General features: G+C 40.5%; 1 protein-coding gene across 2 annotated transcripts in view; it reads right to left on the reverse strand.

Moving 5' to 3' along the window:
• LOC117207932 (matrix metalloproteinase-2) overlaps window positions 1–24983 on the reverse strand; it is a 104050-nt gene that overhangs the window by 12473 nt on the left and 66594 nt on the right. For both annotated transcript variants that reach the window (XM_033448655.1, XM_033448656.1), the window contains 2 exons: window positions 9383–9529; window positions 5051–5196 (listed from right to left, as the gene is read on the reverse strand). In XM_033448655.1, coding sequence (XP_033304546.1) covers window positions 5051–5196; window positions 9383–9529 — 293 coding nt within the window. The remainder of the gene's footprint in view (window positions 1–5050; window positions 5197–9382; window positions 9530–24983) is intronic.

The raw sequence follows: 24983 nt of genomic DNA on the forward strand, positions 1-24983 counted from the left end.
CACTACGAAAAGCGAATAAATGCGATCGTCTTCTTTCCGACGTATCACCGAGAAAATCTGCTTCAATTTCTCGTTTCTTCGTCGAGATATTCTACCCCGAGAGACAAAGTAGCGTATCTTGGAAGAAAAATTAATTAAAACCGCGTATAAAGAAGAAGAAAATAGATTAACTCGAAACGGTGTTCGTACGATTATACAGGGTGGTTGGTAACTGGTGGTACAAGCGGAAAGGGGGTGATTCTACGCGAAAAAAGGGGTCGAAAATATAGAATAACAATTTTTCGTTCGAGGCTTTGTTTTCGAGAAAATCGACTTTGAATTTTCACTCGGTACGCGTGCACTTTATCGCGTCTCGTTATAACGGATCTCACTGCAACATTTTCAGCAATTTTTGTAATAATAAACTTTACGATTACTTCGTATTATTTCATTATGTATTCCTAATTTTCCGTTACGGCAAAAACAAACTTAAACTGCGATAATATCCATCGAGACAACGATCTAGAGTGAGATCCGTACCGAGCGAAAATTCAAAGTCGATTTTCTCGAAAACAAAGCCTCGAACGAAAAATTTTTATTCTATATTTTCGACTTCTTTTTTCGCGTAGAATCACCCTCTTTCCGCTTGTACCACCAGTTACCAACCACCCTGTATAATACGATAATTTTATATCAAGTAACTATAACGTGTCTTCTAAGACTTGAGTGAAGCGTTCGTGTAAAACATAAAAATGACGCAAATGAAATACGTAGAACGTGGAAGAAGATAATGTATATGTGGTGCGTAGCACGAAAAATATAAAAATATCGGAATATCGCATAAAGTTAGCGTATAGAATATAAGAAACTGCGTCCATTAATATTTCATACGGATTGATATATCTGCGTGCAAGTATTGTCCTTTCGAACGAAATGTTAGCAAAATGTCGGGACACTTTTCTAAAAGAACACAAAGCTACGAGCGGCATAAACTTGGCAAACTCGGCTCGTGAAAGCCTGAGGGAACTTACACCTGGTGTTACATCGTGTTGAGGTTTACCTCGAAATAGAATAAAGAAGAACGCATGGATGAATGTATAATAGAAATATGTTTAAGTAAATATAAGCACAATGTATACTAGTCCAGATCCGCACGCTGGCAGCGTTGCTTTGTAACAGAGCTCCGAAGCCACGCACCTATGGCTTTTTATCTAATTACGAAAACTGGCCCGTCTATACCCCACCGCACCATCTGTGCACGGCATGTTCTTAGAAAAGGCTACGAGTCTGAGAGGCTCTTCAAATCGATTTAGAGCTAAACAACACTCAATGGCTTCGAGGACTAAGAAAACTAAACACCGGATGTAGATGTAGAGTTTTCCTTCGACGCATCGAAGAATTTAAAATGGGATTACCAAATGGAATTAGAATTTATCATATTTTTTCCCTCTATAATCCTTGTTTTCTTCGGATTGTAAAAATATACGACGTACGAAAAAAGAAAAAAGAAAAAGAAATAGACTCTGTAAATTACGAATATGACGCAGAGAAGGTCAAGAGAGAACGCAAGTAGCTTAATCTTGACAAGTGCAATTTGCGTAGTGACTGCAAGCGCATCGCAAAACGTCAATCAAAGGAAGGGCGTTGATGCAAAGGCCTAGCGTGGCATCCGTGGCGTGGCGCGATCTTCTCGGTGAAGTTTCCTCGTTACGAACTTTCAGCGCGTCGCGTCGCGTCGTCGTGATACATACTTCGAAATCTCGATGTTAACAGCAGCTAGCTGCAATATACCGGCAGTCAAGTGCTCTTAATCAAAAGCCTGCTCGAGGACGAGCATGAAAATAAGTGGAACGGATTACGGTCGTCCTCGAAGGGCTCTTCAGATTGCCGAGCCTCGATATTCCAGCGAGTTTTTTACAGAAATTACACCACTCTCGTCGTACCTTCGTGTACCTTCTCCATTTAGGTTGTCGCATACAAATTATTTGGATAGCGGATGCTTGCGCGATCAGAATAAATATAAATCTGCAAAAGCGTAACGATAACGCTATAGAAAATGCACGTATGATTAAAGAATTTTTACAAAGATATAACGCATTTTTCAAACAAAATTCTTACTCCGACCACTGCGGTAATTTGCCGAAAGTAAACTCTAACAAGATGGATCGGAAATCGTAGTACAACCGAACACGAGGTGATTCTACGTGAAAAAATAATTTTTCTTACGACGCTTCGTTTCTGAGAAAATCGAGCTCAAACTTTCGGACGAATAAACGTTACGTCAAATTTTGTTCTTGTATCTTCGCGTAGTATCGCCCTCTGTCCGGTTGTGCTATCATTTTCGACTCACCCTGTATTTGCACGGTAACAACGTTTTTGGAATATCAACGTTAAATCCGGCAAAGAATTTATCGATAAATCGGTTGCTCGAAAAATCTCTCGTGCTACGTCAGAATTCCAGATGAATTCGTGTCGAGACTATTCTAGGAGGATGCTAATTTTCCGATGGATTTGCTGATCGTGATGTTCCGGTTTCTCGTCGTTTGCAAGCATCCTGTGGTTCCCGACGGTATGTGTCAGATATGACATTAGTTGTTCGTAACTGACACTAACATCGCCGAATATTACCCATACAGAAGCTTCGTCTCGATAATAGGAGAATGGATTTCCCAAAGTTTACGATCCCGTAACGTATTTTAAGACAAATTTTCATTCGTTCGATTCGTAACTTGATATATTTTCTACGCATCGTGTAATAGTTTGCAAGGAAAACTGCAGACAAATTCGAAACTACACGTTCTTTGGTAAAAATTTTCGTAAAAGTAACAGACTGAAGGATAGCTGGTTTCACGAGCGAAGAAAGAGAAAAAGAAGAAGAAGAGGAGGAGGAAGAAGAAGACGACTGTTTCTTTAAACCAGCAATTTAGCCAAAATTGTTACGCTACTTTTGGAAAATTACCGAAATTATCGGTATTAGTAGCAGCGCTATTAATAGGTGGACCCTGAACGATGTCGGCGAATCCAGGATAATTATGACCGTGCTAATGGAAACTATGCAACGCCAGCAGCAGGGAATGAGAGCTAAGCTGGAGTTATTAACGAGGCCAATCGGAATTGAACCAACCATCTATCAAAATCGAACCGCGAGTAATAATTCGCGATACAGGCAACAGCCGTTGACCGATTCTGAATAACCATTTCGATTTTCTTCGTGCATTATCAGGTCAATTAACCGTCGTAACCTCACCGTGGATCGTAGAAAATCGCATCAAGTTGCATCTAGGTTTCGAGCAAGCGTTCCCATATGGTGAATTGGGAATTTGGCTTTTTTCCTTACAGTACTTACGTTCTAATTAAAATAGGGAACCGTATGTAGTCGTTGCTTGACCATTTGCTTCGAAAGTAACACGACAATTTCATCTTTGCAACTTTGTTTCGAGTAAATGAACCGAATAAGCCATCCTTTTAACCAATTTATTTTTTCTCTTTTCCGAAGTTGTACCATAAAAATTCGTTTCATTTTCTTAGGTAAAGCGTAGTTGAATCGTAGTTTAAAGAAGAAGAGGACGCGAACATAGCAGAAAGAAACGGTAGTAATTTCAAGTTTCTCGTCTGATATTCTGCTATTCAGTAGGAACGAAAATATGGAAATTATAACGACGAAAGTTTCATTCTATTGCATAAAATAAAACGCGAAATATTAATTTAAGCGAATGATTAATTTCTCGGAAATTAATAGTTAGATAGTAATTGACTTATGTGTCAATTTAACGTCAGCCAAGTCCGAGACACGTTTCAAGATCGATTTAGGCATTAGGTTAACGCTAAGTCTCAGATTTGCCTCCAAGTTTCGATTTTGCAGGGAGTTTCGTGTTTGGGTTGTCTCGAAATTAGATCTTTAGCAGGAATCGAGAGTTGGATAGGTCGAATCACCATAGGAGTTCTCTAAGCCAACATCTAAATTATCTCTCGTTTTAATTATCGATAAAAGTTTGATTAAATGGGAAAAACTCAGAATGCACGACACGCTGTTGGATCATCAGCGTTTCTCGTAGCTCGAAGAAAAAATAACAATATGACAATATGGTGGAACAGAGGGAAGATTTTGGTGATCGTTTCCTTATTTCTTTTTCTCGCTCGCGGGATGACCGAATTGGCGTATCTCCAGCAAATGGAAAAAGGCTCGATCGCTCTTGCGAAAATTTCTCGGTTCCGGAATCTTTTCTTTTCATCCGCAAATCCCTTTAAACTTCCTCTTACCGTGCTTCCTTTCATCGCCATTGCGAAATCCTGCTTTGCACAAAGTGGAACGCGCAGAAATTGTTATTTTGACATCCGAACGAGCTAGGCGTCGTCGCTTCAAAATTTCATCGTTACCGTTGGTCCGCCGATTTCGCTCGATATTCCTAGTCGTAGCCGTTTGAGTTACGAATCCGTCCGATTTGCGAACTTGGTGGCACATATAACGATATTACGTACGACGTATTTCTGCTTTCAATTAAAAGTTATCGAAACTTTCTGCCCTTTTTTCTAGGAACGACGTAGCGTCGCATAAAACTTTTCGTTGAGAATACTTTTATATAAAAATCAAGGTTTCGGCGAATATACCGCGATTATAATCGAACGATTCAGAGGGAATGTTCAGTTGGATAAATGTCTGGATAAAGTTGAACTCTACACAGGCAAATCCGTACGTTTCGAAATATCAAATGTTAATATACAGGGTGATTGGTAACTGGTGGTACAAGCGGAAAGGGGGTGATTCTATGCGAAAAAAGAAGTCGAAAATATAGAATAAAAATTTTTCGTTTTTCGCTCGGTACGCGTGCACTTTATCGCGTCTCGTTATAACGGATCTCACTGTAGATCGTTATCTGGATGGAAAAATTGAAAAAAAAATTGTTATTCTATATTTTCGACTTCTTTTTTCGCGTAGAATCACCCCCTTTCCGCTTGTACCACCAGTTACCAACCGCCCTGTATATAGGCAGATCCAGCGAGAAAGGCTAGTTTTAAGGAAAGGACGGATTTCTGTTCTCTACGTTCGTCAACTGAGCTTCTGAGTTCTTACCTTCTTCGTTGCTGTTGTCGTCCTGCAACAACCATATTTCTTCCTCGTCAAAATGAACGTCTCCGCCGCGATCTCTACCAGGAAAGAACGCATGTGCCAGAATCTGGCCTCTCCCATCGAATGGATATCCATCGCCATGATGACCACTGAAGCAGAATACGTAGAAGAGTAAACCAATCGACGTTAAATCCAACCGAATTATTTTCTATTGCTACTTATTCGACTTCGCGGAATTCACAGGAAATTCCCGCTATTACGCGTGTTCCGACGTTTCCGCGCCAACGCGACCATTTCTATGCTATTTGCTGTTTGTTCGGACGTTACTACAGCTCTAAGTTCTCGTGGCATCTCGGTCGTACGACGCGCAATCTCTCGCTTCGTTTTGCGGTTCGTTTAATTTGCCGTTTCCCTAGAGTGAGTCTAGAACAGGGACGAGACGTGGCATACCCTGGCGCCATAATTAAATTCCGTTCGCGAGTATTCGTCGATTATTCGGACAGCCGATACGCCACTGTTATCGTACCATTCCTGATGGCTAATCGGCAAACCGAATCATTCGTCTTCTCTATTCTTCCCTTCTTCCTGGTTTCGGTCGATTTCTGCGCGACCTATAGTTTCCGCGTTTATCGCCACGGTCTCAGAATAACTGTCGAATAAATCGCTTTCGATCGTTAAGAGTATCGATACCTACGAATTAACACGGCGACCGGTACGAATATTATATCCTCTGAGATGCATTTAATCGATATTTTGCGATCGTTTAATTCCAACGCTTGTTTCTGCTAACAGTATCGGGTCTCCGATATTGTATATGGTCGAGTCGAAACGTGTACCAGGAGAGTTAACTGGAACCTTTGTAATCCCGAGAGAATTGGTAAGACAAGTCTGCTTGTTTCAGTTCGCGATCTTACGACGCGCGTTCGATATAACCGACAAAGTAACGTTTCGTAATTTGTTACGAGCCCTGAATCAAAGCTATCCAATACCATATTAACACGTTGACTGGCACGCGTATTTTCAAAGAAATCTCCGTCAGGCCACGCGTACACCAGTACCAAGCGTTCTCTGCTAGGTGCTCCCATCGATATTTTAGTGACGCGAATCGCTCCAGTGGTGGTGTCAAGGATGATCTTTCGTTTCGTTTGTTCGCAACGTTAAAACCACTAGCTGTTGTCGAATATAACGAAGAAAAGCGTAGTATAGATTATTCCGACGGAATGGTTTCTTATGCCACCACAATTAGAAAAGGAATCAAATGGCACGGAAAACTTGGCATTCGATTCTTTCTGGGAATTTCCGTTGTAAACGCTTTGACGGTTTACGAAATTGCAACAAGACAAAATATAAATATTAGAATCTTTAGACGATTATTAGTTGCAAAATTATTAGGGTTGTCTGAAAATACACAAAATCCTTGTCTTCGACGGAGTCGGCATAATATCGCCGTTCGGAAAAACGATTCCGGAAGAAGCATTAGACGCGCGTGCAAACTATGTTATGCAAATAAAAGACGTCGAATGGACCGAACAAAGGCACAAAAGAATTTGAAAAAAAGAACGACTTATTGTCCAAGTTGTCCCGACCAACCTCAGCTATGTATAGAATGCTTTAAAGTTTTACATTCTAAATAATTCTTTTAATAAACCATTTTCGTATTTTTATTTTATAACAATTCAACTGTTATTACAATTAAGTATTAATCAACAATTTATTATTATGGAATATCTTTTCGAATACCTACGACGATCCTTCGCAAATAGTCAAATAAGCGACGCCGGTATATGGATTACGTGGCCTGACCAGAAACTTTGCTGACACCCGAATACGGCTGTCGTGGCAGTCAACGTGTTAATTACGTATTACTTACTATTAGTATATCAAACTGGAATTTAAGTTAAATTTATGCTTTTTAGACGAAACACGATTAAGGTCCCAATTTCGTTAAATTTTGATCAAGAGGACAGGAGAGGCAGACGCAATATTAGGAGAGAGAGAGAGAGAGAGAGAGAGAGAGAAATCGCAGGAAACTAACATGGCTGGTAGGGTCGCGTTCGATAATAATTATAATCGATTCGATTCAGTCGGTCGAAGACTTCCATGCGGTTTCATGCACGTCACAGATGTTATGCGCGAGATGTTGATCGCAAATTAGGTATACATTATGCAACAGTTCGTCGTTACTTACAAACTATAGGAAAACCAATACGTTAGATAAGTGAGTTCTATGTAGATGACCTAACAGATACGCGGAACCGATATCGGTTCAACAGGCGCACCTTTATTTTTTTTTATAAATGATGCTATTCACGATAAAGAAAAAGGAGATTTTACGCTATAACGTATCTAAACTGTGTTTGCATCGGAGAAAAGCGACGACGATTTACGCAATACGTGTACAACACGCTTAGGAAAATATATAAAAAATGTATCGCGAAATGCAACTGGTGCGTCGTTTCTTTTGCGAAATTAACGTACATCCAAAACGAGTAAAGTCGTTCCTTAACTACGAACGATCGATCAAGAAATTAAAAGTACGAAACGTTTTCAATACTGTTCCGTAGGATTTCGTACCTTACGGTTACTTTTGCTTTAACCATTTCGAAGGAGTGGTAGATAGCTCTTTGTTATTTTTGCGTTCGGGTAATTTTTTGACACGAAGGAACCAAAATTGTTGGAAAATTAAATTACGCTAAAACGATGTTCTTTAATCGTTGAAATTGTAATTTCATCTGCTTCCACGGTTCAGGTGTACGATTCCTCGATACGGCGCTCGATAGTTTCTAGGCGTGTTTAAGCGCATAATAGCATTGCAGAGTCAATGTAATAGAACTATAGTGGTTGAAAGCTTTTGTTCGTTCGACCGCTAACGACCTAATATCGTACGATATCGTTTTGACGGCGCGATGATATAATCGCAGGACATAATCAAGTGGCGATGTACATTTTCGTTGAAAAGAGCGTAAAACACTTTCGATGCGTTTACTTCGTTCAGTTTGTCGAATCGAAAGGTTTTTGCGCGATATACGTTTCTATCGAGATATTAACATAGTACCATGGTATCCACGCGAATCCGCACGATAATTTTAAGCCGTGTTTATAAAGGCACAGCAGTAAACAAAGAGAAGGAAATAATACGAGCAAACAAAGAGGGAATCAATAGCTCGATTCTCGGACTTCCTTGTTATCGGGAAATTTATCGCAATGGCGTAACTGGGAACGGGGTATGATTAAACGGAAGAGGTTTATTTAAAATCTGCTGTTCGCGCGAATTGCTCGACGGTCATGAAAGCTACGTAACGCCGCGCGCTATGCACTCGTCAGTGTGTTTCGGGATAGAAAGAAGAAAAGACAAAACGAAATGGAAAAAAAGATGGAAAAACAACGATCGTGCCATGTTCGGTTTGAGCGAAGTTGAAATTCGTCTGATAGTTAAAAAGCACCGTGCTATGGTAAAAGAAGGTAAACCCAGCCGTATGAGCAAAATTTCCATTTTCGTTCCTTTCCGACCTTCTCGCTTATTCGTTTTTTAAAATGTCATTTATTCGTACAAAAAAGCGCGAATTCCAATTAATTAAACAATCCACGTACGATGGAATACATAATAAAAAAAATTGAAATATACAGGGTGATTGGTAACTGGTGGTACAAGCGGAAAGGGGATGATTTTACGCGAAAAAAGAAGTGGAAAATATAGAATAACAATTTTTCCATCGAGACAACGATCTACAGTGAGATCCGTTATAACGAGACGCGATAAAGTGCACGCGTACCGAGCGAAAATTCAAAGTGGATTTTCTCGAAAACCAAGCCTCGAACGAAAAATGTTTATTCTATATTTTCGACTTCTTTTTTCGCGTAGAATCATCCCCTTTCCGCTTGTACCGCCAGTTACCAACCACCCTGTATATACGTAGGTATCAATCAGACTTTATCGTTAACTACCTTCGCTATTCGTCCACTCGCTTTTGTCTCCAACTGTATATCCGTATATCTAAATAATCCAAGTTTCGCGATTTGCCTTTTACTCTAAAGTACCTGATCTCTAGATCGTCCGTTTTTTCCTTAGAAAAAATAAATACACGCGATACTTGCACAAGGTTGGCGACATTTTCACAAATGGAATTCCTTAAAGTTATTCGTCTTATATATTTTTCCTCTGATACTCTAAGATGTTCCAGACAAAGCAACGAAATAAATATACGGCGTTCTTATCGTCGTTGCTACCTCTGAGCTTAAGAGGAATATGAAAAGCGCGACAGCTGTGGCAGCGATGGCTATCGCGATCCAGCTAATTTCAGATTCAGCTAATTTCAATAAAAGACGAGAACTCACCTATGAAAGTAAACCAGAATATCCGCCCTATCGCTGTTAACCTCCTGAAAAGTAAGCTTGGAGTTTCTCGCCCAGAGATCGAGGGCTCTGCTTAGCTCGAAACGAACGCCGCCCGTGTCGAGGCCACTCGGTTGCTCGGTTCTCAGGCTGTAACAAAAAGAAAGAAAGAAAGAAAGAAAGAAAGAAAGAAAGAAAGATCGTTAGGAATCCGCCGAAAATCGATTCCACCGGTGAGCGATGCTTTTGTCCTCTTTATCGGCTCTGCTCGAGAGCGGCTTCGATCTAATAACCACGCCAGCAAACCGAAGGAAACGTTTCGCGGCGAGAGACGCTGAAAGGGAGGCGATTCGATCGTTGCTCGAAAGACGAACGATTTTAGCAAATATGGTCCGTTATTTCTCGGTGAGAACGAAAGGAACGAGGAAAAATATCGTTGCACGCCAGAACGCGGAAATTCCGAGAAATCGTTCGAATTACGTTCCCGCGGAAAATTAGGGATGGAACGCGTCTTTCGGTCGAGATTCGTACAATTTATTCAACGGCGTAGGTTCGACGTAAAGAACAAAAGCGTCACTTTATCGCGTCATCGAAAGCGATTCATCGAAAGTCGATCAAAGAATATTTTACTAGCAATGGCAAGGGCCATACATCTCGACGAATCATATCGCTATACGAAACGACAGACACGACTCTGAGTAATTGCAAATGGGAAATTTCATTCTTGTTATAATTCAAATATGGGATAAAAATGATCGAACGAGAAACGATCATTTAGCTAATCGACAAACCGCAGCAAAGTTTCTCGTACCTTCGATTTTACAGAGAACAGCGATTTTACGTTTACTATGGCTATAAAAAGCCGACATTTAGTAAACGATCAGGCTTCAGTCTGAAATAAACTGCGGATGAACCTATAATCGAGCTTTATAGCTTGGCAGGAAAGTTCCGTACTACAACGACCTATTTTCCATCGAACGATCGGAGGAATTTTAATCAAATTTTGATCGAGTATTCTATCGATAGTTGTAAAATCTTACGTTTCCTGTATTCACGACGAAAGGAATGTACCCGTTGTGATATTTACCTTAAAAGACTTTCGAAACGTATCTTGCGGAACGAAACCAACGAAATTTCTAGAAGCTGGCAATAAGATGCGACGCGCGTTTCAAAAATGTTCAACGCGCGAATATCAACGAAGCACATAATTGGAAGAAACGTTTGAAACGCGTAAGGTTAAGGTCGAACGATTAATTATTACGATTATTTGCTCGGATCCTTGAAACGGATATGGCCGTTTTAATCGAGCGAAACTGGATATCCCGTGATTCTGACGACATCGTTCGCGCAGTTTATAAAACCAAGCCTTTAAACTGCGACGCTTATTTCCACCGTGTTCGTAATTAACGTCATCCTGCTTTTAAACGGGGACATTTCCAAAGCACGCAAACAGGATATGCTCGAAGCCTATCAGGCTATCCCTTAAAAGGATTGCACCTCGCGTAGATCACTCGGGCCTTATCGATGCATCGATCTATATTCCCGAGAAATGTCACATTTGCGCCGAACTCGTCGTTTCGATCTTTAAAGCCCGACTGCAAGAAACGTAGCTTTCCTTTCGATATTTCCAAGGCATATGGCAGCGTATACGCATCGTGTTATCGATCGATCCACCTGAGATTTCAAACAAGCGTAGAACTGTAACTTCGGCTGGAGCATTCGATTGTGGTTGGAACGTGGTCAATAGAAATCGAATGTAAATACACGTAATTGCTAATAAGATCGCTAAAGTGTAACTACATTTATCGAACGATCGATCGCTCAAGATCCGGATCAGGATGCATTTTTTCCGCCATATTTTCCGTGGAGACTTTGAGAGGAAGAAATACGCGCGAGGTAGCCGTTAATTAAACCGTGTCGAGATCGTTTCATCGAAGCCTAATTAGAAGAAGAAATCGGTAGGAAGGTTCGAAGGAACGGAAAGTAAGCCGCGAGACACGCTGCAACGCGGCTGGGTGGGGCAAGCGAAGTTCTATTCAGTCAACCGAAGCGAACTGGCTTTATTCGCTTTTCTTGCTAGAACACCTGTGCATCGCGGCCTGGCTGAATTTCGAAAGGTCGTTTCGCCCTTTCCGTGTACCAGAACGAGGCTGAAAGACTGAAAAGCTGACGCGATGTGCCGCGGGCGATGCGGATACACAGTTGTGCAGCTCCGTGACTCGACCAAACGGCGCGACGTCGAGCGACGCATTGCGTCGTCTCTTGCAGTTGCTAAAACGCGATCAGAACGCTGCTTTCGGGCCTTATTTTACCAGGAAATTGGTTGAAAGCGAGCAACGAGAATACGCTTGTTCGCAGGAAATGTCGTCAAGGTCTTCGACCGAACAACGAAACGCGAGTTTCAGGTTGGAACGAGCCTCTTGGTACGTACATATTTGCACACGTTTGTGTACCACTTGTGACGAATTGCAAATTCATCTGATACTGCAGCGTCCGGATATCGAACTTTGCGTTATATCTATCCCCAAATTACTAGATCAAACGTTGAATTTTAAGTGAAATACGATTTACAGAAATATCGTTGCATCGGCGATGCTGAAGTAGCAACGACCAATCGACGTGACTTTTAAATCGACCCTACAGGAAAAACGATAAAATCCTGAATTTCGAGCGAGTTGTACGAAAAACTAAGAACAGATATTTCACGGCATTTTAGTGGTAATCGCGAAACAGAGATCTTGCCGAGTCAAGCGTTTATTATACGTGTCGTTGATAGTTCAACACTAGAACTACCGATAGTTAACACGAAGCTATTTCTACCAAAACCAGTGAAAATGACTGGTCTTTGACAAATACGTAATAATGGAATATTTTTATATTTATCGATTTATTACTTCCTTACAGAAGCAATTCCATGTTATGTAGTACACTTTTGGTATTATTAATCCATCTGAGACCAACATCCCTAAACGAGGGTTGACACATTTATAAAATCGCAGAACCAGCCATTTCGACTGGTGTGGTATTTTTTAATGTTAGCATCTAGCGATCGATCCGGAATTTTCCCGATAACCGATATCATCGTATCGAATGATACGCGGTAAAACTTTGAAAAACGCGTGGCAAGTTGCAGAAAACGAGGAAACTGTTTAAATGGGGTTCGATAAACACATTGCAGGAACCTTTTACACTTTGACAAGTACCAGTCATTTTCACTGGTATCGGTATAAGTAGCCTCGATACAAAATTATTTTCAGTTTGAATACATGAAAAACAAAATAAAATTCATTGTATCGTTCTTTTAGTCATCGTTGCGAAAATCGTTACATCGTTGCGGAAAAAAGATATAACACAAAGTAGGAATTTTATAATAAAATTGTGAAACCAGTCGATCTGACTGGTGTGGTAGTTCCAGCGTTAACTCGTTGCCACATTTCAGAATCATCGATAATATCGTTTAAGAGCTTAAGAATACGAAGGATGTTTAGCTGTCGAAAGGGATGTCACGGTTTTGACGAAATTGTCAAATGAAAAAGAGAGTTTAATCGACGAAGAAATTCCGTCTGATGGATGGATCAGAAACTTTTTTATTATATAATTAAGTTATACTTTGTACGAACTTTGGTGTAGTCGTGCGTCCTTTATGGATATTGATTGTCACATTACGTCACGTCGCCAGGGTGCACTGCAATTTTCGCGTTTACGCCGTTCGTATCCGTCACGTCGCGTCTTATCAACTCCTTTCAAACTTGCATTATGCCAGACCAGCGGTATTCTCCTTTGATCATGTTGATGTAGACACACGGTCTTTATATCTCTCACTGGTTTTCGTCTTTCATCTAGCATATTCAAAATTCTTGTTTCCGTTTTTCTGTTGTATTTGGAACTTTGAACGTACATTGCTCCCTTTTAGCAAGTTGAATGGCTGCTGAACGTACGATGTCTGTTTTGAATTCGTAACTTTCGCGATATACTACGTACGTTAGAAATGTACGACTGGCTTCGGATATTAACACTTCATGCACGAATAGCGAATCGCAGAAGAAATACTACACGTATTCTTTAAATTTTACAACAGTTTTCCTTTGTAAAATAATTGTCCGGTTCAAAATTAATTTACTACCATTTTTAAAAACACACTTATCGCGTGTTTGCGTTGGAAAAATTAATGTTCCGGACACGGTTATTTCACGTGGCTAGAAAAATATCCAATTAGTATCTAAAATTGCAGAGCAAACGAATGGAATGAAAAGGTGATCAACGGGATAATCGAGACGTTCGATCGGACCGAGATGGAAAGGGGGAATAATTTTCGTCTGTGGAACATTTCTCGCGAGCTTTTGTTCCTTTTTATCTTCGACGTATCTTCACCGTGTATAAAAAAGTGCGAGGAAAAAGAAAATGGGATCGTAAGAACAATGGGCCGGGCATTTGCGACCATAATTTCTTCTTTTGACTCTCTGTGGCTTTGTATACGCGCGAAATATACCCAAGAGGTGGAGAAATTATTCGAGAAAACAAAAGAAATACCTGATTTTCGTCACTCGGTAAGTTGCTCGGATACGAGAACAATATTCGACGATGTGACAGATCAATTACCCTAATATCAACGCGTCGCACGTTCGTTAATGTTGCGGTTATTCGATGTGTAAACAGAGAAACTCGTGGATAAATTGTAAGGTAGAAAATATATTTAAATAGAAGCGTAATTGTAAGTAAGAATACAATTTGAGCTGGTCCAGACCCGCACGCTAGCTGTGTTACCCAATAACTGAAAACCCCGAAGCCAACGTCGCCTGTCTACCGTTTACGGTCTGTCTTCGTCGCAGTCTTTTGTCTACGCGCTGTCGACGGGGCTTCGGTGCTTGAGAAAACTAAAAAGACCAGATGTAGAGTTTTCTTAGAAGTGGCGACCACTTCAACAATTAACCAGGCTGTCGTTCATCAACACGACATTCTACGTAGTATTGAAAGCACCTTAGCTACATTTTGAAATAAAATTTATCGGTCACGTATAACGGTTATATCATATATTTTCAAAGAAACGTTTTACTCATATCATACAGGAGGATACAAACTTAATTCTGCTACGATCCTCGTAGTTTTGCTAAGAAATTCTTTTAACGGCGAGATATCATTTGTAGCGGTAGGTGACAAAAACTAGCTGTGGCAAATGCCGATATCACCAGAGGAAGACTTCCTTTCTAAAATTTGCGAAACTATGTACGAATTCAACAATAACGAGTAAAATGAGAGAGTGAATTGAAATCGTGCCACGAAACAAAATGGCCGAACACGTTCATGGGCTGGCACGAAGTAGAACGAAGGAAATAAAGTAGAGAATGAAACGATACATCACGCTGCGATATTAATTTTCTGCTCCCGTTTGCGCGGCTTCTGCCCCTTCCTCTTTTCCTAGCTATCGCCGACTCTGCGCTTGATTATGCGGATTACATATCGCGCAGCGAATATAAAGGAAAAAAAGAAGAAAGGAACCAAAATAAGCCGAAGAATCAATGCGTATAAAACGGAATAAATAATCATGACACGTCAACGGTTCGATTTAAAATTGCTGTTTCGCAAAAGTTTGAACAGTCTGGCGTTAAAGGAAGTGTGGCGGCACTTGTGACATCGATCACATCTCAACCTATATCAGAGATAAGAAGACATCGACCCCCGACCTTCGGACACTTTTCCACGTCATAACCTACAGCGAGCCCCCTCAACATCCTCAAACCAAAAGGTATACAGGGTGGTTGGTAACTGGTGGTACAAGCGGAAAGGGGGTGATTCTACGCGAAAAAAGAATTGGCGTTTGGCGCGCGGCAAAGATAAAATATAGTTCACGTATCGAGTTTTCTTACTTTATTTCTCCGTTTGATTTACCTACCTATTCGCCGGTTTCAATCGAAGAACAACCGTGTTTGCAATTCTAACGACCAACGGAATCACCAACCACGAATTCGGCTCGTAAAATTTACGACAGGCATAAAACGAGAAGATGGAGAGCCATCGTTACTTTACGTGGAAACTCTCAACATGTCAGTTTCCGTTCGCGGAGACCTTTTCAGTATCTAGAGTGAATTATTTTGCGCTTCTTGCTGTGACGATTAAAACATCGACGAAACTTATGCGAATACGTGTTAGAACGTAGACGATCGTTGATACTATTTACATTACGTTCGTTCATATCTATATATTTTTATTGAAGTGGTCATCACTTCTGAGAAAACTTTACATTTGGTCTTTTTAGTTTTCTCAAGCACCGAAGCCATCGACACAAAATAACACAAAAGAACAACAAAAAAAAAAACTAGAAAAAAAGAAACTTTATTTTTCTTCTAACACAATTCACAATTTTTACTTCCGAGCTCTAGGCGTAACTTTTCAAGACTGACTCTTACAACTCGACTTCCGATCGGATTAGGTTATTTGTCTTTTGTCACCCCTCAATATCCTCACTATCCTTGAGTTTGTTAGGCATCCGCGATCGCCGCCACGCACACGGAATATTCTCCTCGAATATTCGGCGGAAGGATCGTTGGGATATTGATGGCTCATTAGGCACTTTGGCGATATACATTGTCGCCAAGTGCCGCCACATCTTTATCTCCGATTTTAAAGTGAGCCGGTCGTGACAGCGGCCTGGTCTCTGACGTGGATTGACGTTACAACAGCGTGTAGACAAAAGACTGCGACGAAGACAGACCATAAACGGTAGACGTTGGTGTCACGTAATTTTTAGGGTTGGTTGGTGAAAATAAAATATAGTTGAGTCGTAACACAACTATTAACTTTGTTTTAATCAAACTTTATTACGAATTCAGCAATCACACGCACTGAATTAACATAAATCACAATTCACTCCAACCACGTTATGTACGACTTAGTTACAACGATACATTAAGTACGCGACTTATAAGGGTAGAGACCGATATAGATATGTTGACTATTCCAAGGATACAGGATAAGTGAAGTTTTACCGACGATATTGTGTCTGAGGAAAGCTAGGGGTGGGTGTGTCTAAGGACACGGAACTATCGGATTTGTTGATGACAATTTTGGTTAAGGAAGCGAGGGCAGTAGACACCGTCTCCGATTGGATAATAAGACGGTTGGTGGACCAGGAAGGGTTTTAGCCGCCCTCGCGAGAAAGTTGCTAACGGAACATACCAGATGCGGAGAAAACCAACTTTCTAAGCTAACACGTGGTAGACGATAAACGTAAAGGGAAATCTAAGACAGGAAATACTCGCTTGGTCCGAAGGACCTTAACTATGAAAATGCCAAGACCCCTGGTGGGAACTTAAGACTATCGAGGGTGCGCACCAAGGATATGCAGACATCTGGGTGCCATCCTGTCCGTGGTGTGTGGCCTGGTCTCTGATGTGAATTGACGTTACATTGGCTTGGGGGTTTCCAGTTATTGGGTAACACAGCTAGCATGCGGATCTGGACCAGTTCAAATTGTATTCTTACTTATAATTACGCTCCTATTTAAATATATTTTCTACCTTACAATTTATCCACGAGTTTCTCTGTTTACACATCGAATAGCCTCAACAATTTTTATAGTCGCAAAGATTAACGACATACGTGCCAGTTTTCTGATAAATTTTCAAAGTTGCAACGAATTCGTAACATTTTTATTCGCAGTTCGAAGTTGCCCGCAGGAGATGGCTCGTAGAAACTACGTTGCAATTTTTTGCTCGCCGGACGAAACAACTCGTGAGTAATTACATCGTTTCGTGACGTACATTGTTATTCACGCTGTCCAATCGTAATCATCGATTCGTCGAGAACGCACCTATACTTATTAGATAAGAACAGCCGAAGAAGAAAAGTAAATTCCACTTGCCAATTTGTCGTGTTTAACGAAAGATCGAATAGAGGCGAACGCGTTCGCGTCGATCGGAATTCTCCGACAAAACCGTTCCGTTATCGTGGTCGAATAAACATCAAGAGGAAAACCGCCTCGACGATATCACGCGAAACAAGTCCTATTTTCAGTTCTATAGGAAATTCTATAAACTGTTTCATGGCGTTTCAGCGTACCACGGAACGCATTGTGTACCTGCGATTGCAGAACTGGTATTCGATATTCCGGTAAATTTCCAATAGCGACGTGACTTTACGTCGCGAGTTCACGAAGATCGATTCATTTCGCCAAAACGGTTTTCCAAGCGATATTTCGTAACGCATTCGCAGACTAAATCGCGGACAGTGTTTCGCACTAATATTTTGTTCAACATGGTACCCCGTCGATGAGACGATATTCCATTCGTTAATTAGAAAATAGATTGGAAGTAATATTTGTAAAAGTTGGAGTGAAAAACAGAGGTGGTTGGAAAATTTAGGAAACGCGTTGTGCTTTTTAAAACGACTGCTATTAACGTTTACGTTAATTTCCATCTCGGTTGAATATTCATTTTATCATCGAGTAAAATCGAGTGTCGCGCCGCGTCGCGTCGTAAAACGATTTCGTTATACAGCGAAATCGATAGGACGGCTAATCGCAACGCGAAGCCAGCTTCCGTAACTATCCAGTGCCACAACTACCGAATTGCAACTTTTAATCGTCCCAACAGAGTCGTACAATTTTTCTTATTTCACCTAGATGTTTTTACGAGCGCTCGGGGAGACGGTACACCGACGGATGAAAATCCTTCCCTCTACCCTCCTCGTGCTCGTGACCGATCCTCTCTTTGCCAATGGGATTCCCTCGACCGCGAATCCAATCACTCGAGTCGCAGGCTAAAAAGCTCTCGAAGCTTTGCCTGGGAGCTCGTGTGATCGACAGATTATAGAGAGCCGTCCCGTAACCGAGTGGCATTCGACGCTCTGTACCTTCGGTGTCAACGACGAGCTTCGACATTCGCCGATCCTACAGGATCGAGTGAATCGCTCCGTCACATACACCGACCGGAATATACCGTGCACCTGTATTCGACAAAGCCTGCTTTTGACAAACGCCGTTTATCAACCGTACACATGATCCATTATACGCAGTTTATGCACACAGGCTGGTCCTTTCTTTTTCTTCTCGCTTTTTTCCTTCCAGTTCCTCCGAGAACGTTCAGCCGTTAATTCCACAAAGTTCAACGCAATTTCTAATTTTACGAACCTCTTATCTTTATCGTTTCCACGTACTTGGATTTCTCGAGATTTCAAACGTCGTTTAAAAATCCAACTTTCCTTTGCAAACTCGTTACAAATTTTACGGCGATTATTCGTCCGAGGAAAAGTCACTTTTAAGTTTAGCCTAACGATAAACCATAATATACCTAAAAGCTGGTATCCAAGCGATACCGTTCGTGTTTTAGTTCAATTCCTTGGTAGTTCTCTTGTTACCTTTTCGTTGATTAACTTTCTCCGCGATATTTCCATTAAAGGTAAGAAACGTACGATGCTTTTTACCACGCAATTTCTAATCTGCGTTTACATTGCTTTCGTAATGAATGGGCAAAAGCGTATGCCAGTCACGGATCGCGAATGGAGTAGTACGTAGAATTAATTAGCACACTGGTTCATGCCGGTGAATTCCTTCGGAGTCTATTATGCATCGATGTTGCAGGCAATATTTCCTACGTTATTGCAAATGCGTCGATGAGAATGGAAATTAACACGAACGTTACGGTAACTCGGAATAGGAAATTCTCGTGATTGCCTATCAGCAATGGATCGTCAACTTCGCGATTGTCGTAAACATTTGGATATTTGGTGCAACCCGATCGAAACCCAAGTTCCGCCTTTATCTTTAACGAATAGCTAACGTTGCAAAAATTTGGATCAAAGTGATTTATTCGAGGCGTAGTTCGGAAGCGTCGAAATACGATATTTCCGCACGCTATTGCACGTATTGTCGTGAAACTTGGTCGTTTATTCAAGAATTGCATCGTTTCGATCGCGTAAATTGCATGCTTCGCAACTGTGAATATTATGTACAAGATCGCGATAATTTGTACAAGTTTAATCGACGTACGATCGAGCTTGTATTTAGTTTTGTTTAGAAGCACGAACAGAAACGTTGACGTTGCCTGGAATCGGTTCATTTAACGAACTGAAAATGGATTTATCGATGCGTCGGAACAGGTAGCGACGTAGCCGTGACGATACGAATAGCTGGCGTAAATCTCGTTAGGTGGGAAAAATGGAAAAATGAATTAATTAGCAGCGACGCGGAATAATACGCGTTGCGTACAAAACAGGAACTAGATATACGAGATTCCGTTCTTTCAACTCTTTCCTATTTGTAATATATAATTATATATATTTTCAATATATACGTATACTCGTTGCATCGTTATATTTTACGGATTCTGTTTGCGTATTTTTTACGCAATGTAAACATTCGCGCTCTAATAACAGGCTGTTGTAACAGGCAAAATGTAAAGTAACTAGAAATACGCGACGTTCTTTCCATAATGCGATAAATTCCTAGAACTCGCGAAACGCAAATTCGTTTAACACGTGAAATATTTTTTTCTCTCTCTCTGCACAGGATTTTATGTTTATTTCGTTGGAAGCGAGTCGCTAATTCTTGGCTCGCGGCTCTCTTTGTTCGTAGAATTGGAGGAACGGAAATTCAGTAGCACGCACCAACCATAAATCCGTTCCTCCTGCAGTGGAATTACCCAACAGGTTTTCCGGAAAACCCAATTGAAGTCCGCTACGTGGATGCTGGTCAGCCTGGCCGATTTGACCGTAGCGTACGACGAATTCGGTTTACGGAATCTGAATCGTTCAGGTTGAAATGCGCGCGATGACCACGATGAAAATTGAATCGATTTCGTCGTGTTTCAACGAGTTTAACTGGTCGGAAGATGAACATCGCCGCTATGACTTCTGATGATCTTGGTCGCGATGCTCCTTCCCTCTTTTCATCTATTCTCTACGTAATTTAGCCACCAATTTTACGGTGGAAATATCAAAACGGCTAACGTTGGTAAGAACGGAGTTGCTAATTCGTCGTCGTAAACTCGACGGAGCGATAGATAATCGAGTTTTCCTCGATTCACAGTTTGACGAAACAAGTGATAAATTGATCGAGAGTGATGGACAGACAATGGAGTAGATAAATGGAACGGATGGACAAGTACTTAGATAAAATGATCGACGCGAAAATTGATGAACCGATCGAGTGACAGGTCGTTATACGAATATACCGAATTTCCCGATCGAATCTCGTAAAATCGCGAATTAATTTTTCTCTTCGAACGAACGTGACTAATGACTAATGCGTTTATCGCACTTGGAGCTTTTCAAGTATCGTCCATCGTAACAGATATCATCTCGCACTTATTAAACATATATTATTCGTTATACGAATTTATGCATATCGTTATACGAATAGACGTCGACTTTGGATAAGATCTCGGTGCAGTCGTTGTAGACTCGTAAAACATTCGACGATTATTTTCAGAAGATTTCGATCTATTACTCTGTTTGTTAGAAATTCGGAACTATTTTTGTGCGCGTATGTGTCTTATATCTTTAGTTCAATTTATTAACGAACGCATGGAAACAACGCATCATAGACAAATCGAAGTAACTCAAGGCTAAACTTAAAAAATTTTACTGGCTCGTTGGCCGTCGCTCCAACTTAAGCACTCAGAGCAAAATAATGCTACATAAAGTCATACTAAAACCTGTTTGGATCTATGGGATTCAACTATGGGGAACAGCGACTAACTCCAACATCCTAGAAATCCTTCAACGATTTCAATCAAAAACACTAGGATCCTTGATAGATGCACCTTGGTATGTCGCCAACGAAACAATCCACCGCGACCTCAAGATACCCACAGTCAAAGAAGAAATATACAAGTTCAGAAGCAGATACAAGTCAACAACCACCCCAACCCATTAGTCACCCAACTACTTGACACGACGGACCAGATCATCCGCAGACTAAAAAGAAAATACCCTTTAGATCGAAGCATTAGATTCAACTAGAATCAACGTAATATAAATTATTATAAATCAAATTGTTGTACCACGCCAAATGAAGTTACTTAAAATTCTCAACGAGAATTGATTGTAAGTAGTCTACCAAATAAAAAAAAAAACTTATTAACGTTAACAACAGAATTCTTATTTGTGTAATACAGAAATTTGATCGATCGGTTATTAGGGAATAAGAAATTTTGTTTTAATCGTTTAACGAGTCTTATCTTATCTTCGTTTAAAACTTTCTCTCAAACTGTCTTTCCAGTTTCCACGAAACGTCATCGATGTCTTCTTTGTCTTTGGAACAATTTTTCCACTGACACTCCGTTACGAAAAATCCCATTCACGGATCAATCGTACCATTTCCATTAAATAAATTCGATTTCCACTAAATATTCCACGATTCTTCCTATCTTCGACACTTTTAGAAGCAAACTTCGCTTGGATTCATCTTAATCGAAACTACAATTTTATCGTAAAACCTATGTGACATAAGTCAAAGAAAGTTATATTTCGTTTAACTTCGCGGTAAGATCAATTTCTACGAGAATAAAGTAGAAGTATATTTTTCCGTAAGAAAAATGTCGCAAGTTCGAAAAGCGGAAGCGAAGTCGCGTGTGTTTGAAAGTTACGAGTTAGGTACTCGAGTGCCGGCACATGCTTCTTCCAACGAAATAAACAAGTTTATTCGAGGCGAAGAAAAGCTCGAGGGAAAAGTCAGCAGAATAGACGCATTGTATAAACGGATAAATTGCTGCGACGATTGTTTTTTCTTCCCACAAAAACGAACGTTCCAACGATCGTTCGAGTTTCCGATTTTACATTGCTCTTGTCCCTTCGAACTATCTTCCAATTTATCGTAAAATCTTGGTCAGTGTTACGCGTAACGCGTAAAAACGTGGTTCCACAAATGGCGCTTCAAAATAAATGAAAATAAATCCAGTCATATAACCTTCACGCTGCGAAAACAATCCTGCCCGTAGATGACCATAAATAATATTCCAATTCCAAACAAAGATTCGGTCAGATATCCATGATTCTGGACAAAAGAATGACATGGAAACGACACATGGTAGATAAATCCAAGCAACTTAAATCAAAATTTAAAAAATTCTACTGGCTCGTTGGCAGACGTTGCAACTTAAGCGCGCAGAGTAAAATAATGCTATATATGACCATATTAAAACCCGTTTGGATCTATGAGATTCAACTGTGGGGAACAACGAGTAATTCCAACATAGAAATTCTTCAACGATTCCAATCGAAAACTCTAAGATCCTCGATAGATGCACCTTGGTATCTTACCAACGAAACGACACATCGCGACCTTAAGATGCCCACGGTTAAAGAAGAAATATCCAAATTCAGTAATAGATATAACATAAGAGTTAACAAGCACCAAAACCCAATTACTTGACACGCGATCAGATCCGCAGGTTGAGAAGACATTATCCTTCAGATCTAAACGTTAGATTCAGCTGGAATCAAACATACGATAATCACCTATTATACACGATATAATTTACTTATAATTCTCAATGAGAATCGATTGTAAAATTCTTGCAAATAAAAAAAAAAGCATAAAAATCACCGCTCGTGCTGCGGTTAAGCACCACGCGTGTATTAAATGTGTGTATTAAATCGCGCGACTTATACGCTACCGGAAGATTATAGAGGGGACGAAGATACGAATTGGATTTTATTAAAAAGACGGCTGTATTAGCAATCGATTGGGATGGCCATTACTGCCAGGCTTGGTCCATTTTCTATAGTGTCCTTGACAAAAGATACACTTTTAATCGGTTTTATAGGATGAAAGCTGCATATATACATTATACGTATGTATATATGTACATATATATACATATATACATATATATATATACATACGGGAAAGGTTAAAAACGGCCATCGCGCCGGTTCGAACATTACGTACACCGGTCCGATGGAATCTCGTTCAGTTAACGCAATTAACTATCCTAGAGCGCGTAGTGAGACTCGAGTGCCGCGTAAAAATGCAAAATTGGATTAAGCATCGGTGAAAGGACCATTAGAGGGAGATATTAAAAGTTAGCGACGCGACGGCTTTAGTTCCTGGTATCAGAACAGAGCTCGCGGCTGCCAAAGAGCCTTGAAAATTGGTGCGGATTCAAAGCCATCGACTTCCATGCGAGAAAGTCACGCTCAATTCGTTTAATAACGAACGAAGCCTTTGAAAAAAGGAAGGAATATCATTTTCTCTGTCTTTAACAGCGATATACCTTTTGGAAAGATCATTTTCTAGCGACCATTAAGTCTAGAAGAGAAGAGTAACATTTCTGACAAAGTATCGGTATTGACACACCGATTAATCGATTTTTATCCGTGCTCAGACTTGTTTGGCAGCGCTTGATAATTTAAAGTCGTGAAATCAGCGTCGACGTATAAAAAGTATATTAGGAGAATAGATTGTGAAGTAAAGACGGTGTAGGAAAGAGTCGTGCAGCATCGATCGCTCTAAATTGTTTCGTTACATCTTGGTGTAGAAAATGATCTTGAGAAATGTAAAGATCGAAATTTTAGAAATGAGTTTATAACACAAGCGGGACTTGATAAAAAATTAGATAATTTGTAAGAGTAAAAATGTCGTAATTTGTAGGAAATGAAAAATTGTCGTTCAGTGCCGACCAATTATTTAATTAACAGAGTTTCTCGGCCTCGATGATAAATAACGTTAAAGAAAGTATATTTAGATCTCGTGATACGTATCTTTATCCAATTTTTATGACAATATCGCGATAGAACAGTTTTTCATCATTGTCACGTTAACTGTTTGATATTAATACTGTCTGCATTTATTGTTTCAAAGCCAAAAGAGTTTAAAAACTTCAAGAAATTTATTTTTTAATAATGCCACGCAATTATACGAATACAAACATTATACGTCACATTTTCGATTTCACGTATTTACGTTTCGTTGCACTGTGCATCGCAGAGGGAATTTCGCCTGTCCCCGAGCAGCTAATGAACTTGGAAAGCGCTCCGATTCTAGCGTAAACGAGACACTAATACTAATAAACTTGACTAAAGAAACGAGTCCGGATGGATCCAGTCGGTTAACAGTGGATGGCGAGAGGAAAGCTGTCTCGTTTTTTTACTTGTCCAAAAACTCTAAAAATTTGCATCTACTTGACTAAACCGTTTTACCACGTTTACACCGGTCGTGTCCGATCGGATCTTAAATCTTTAATAGCAAGTTACCTATACTTGTCACTTCGCTAAGCCACCGGACCAGAGAAAAGCTGATTTTCGTTGACTGGCTCACCGGCAAAAGGTAGGTATCGGTTCACGGTTGTGACAGTATGACGAAGGTGTCTGTAGATAAAGAGATGATCCGCGAAGCGAATACCGAATGTAAAAGAGAGCATCGGACTCTATTCGATTTTTGTGCGATCTTCTTGTCATCTATGTAGTATCGTGGACGAAAGGCCTAAGAAATATCGGGCGAACTATGAACAATGTCGCGAGAGCCGAGGCGCCGTCGGGCCCATCAATGTGTCATCGGTCTTTTCAAGTGCATAGTTTCGTGGAAAAGACCTACGTGACCCTGGCTACGAGCGTCTGCAGAACACGTGTGCGGTGGGCCTAGGAAAAGGACAATAGAATGCGACAACGG

This window comes from Bombus bifarius, unplaced genomic scaffold, assembly GCF_011952205.1.
Source record: "Bombus bifarius isolate JDL3187 unplaced genomic scaffold, Bbif_JDL3187 scf7180000008047, whole genome shotgun sequence".
Lineage (NCBI taxonomy): Eukaryota > Metazoa > Arthropoda > Insecta > Hymenoptera > Apidae > Bombus > Bombus bifarius.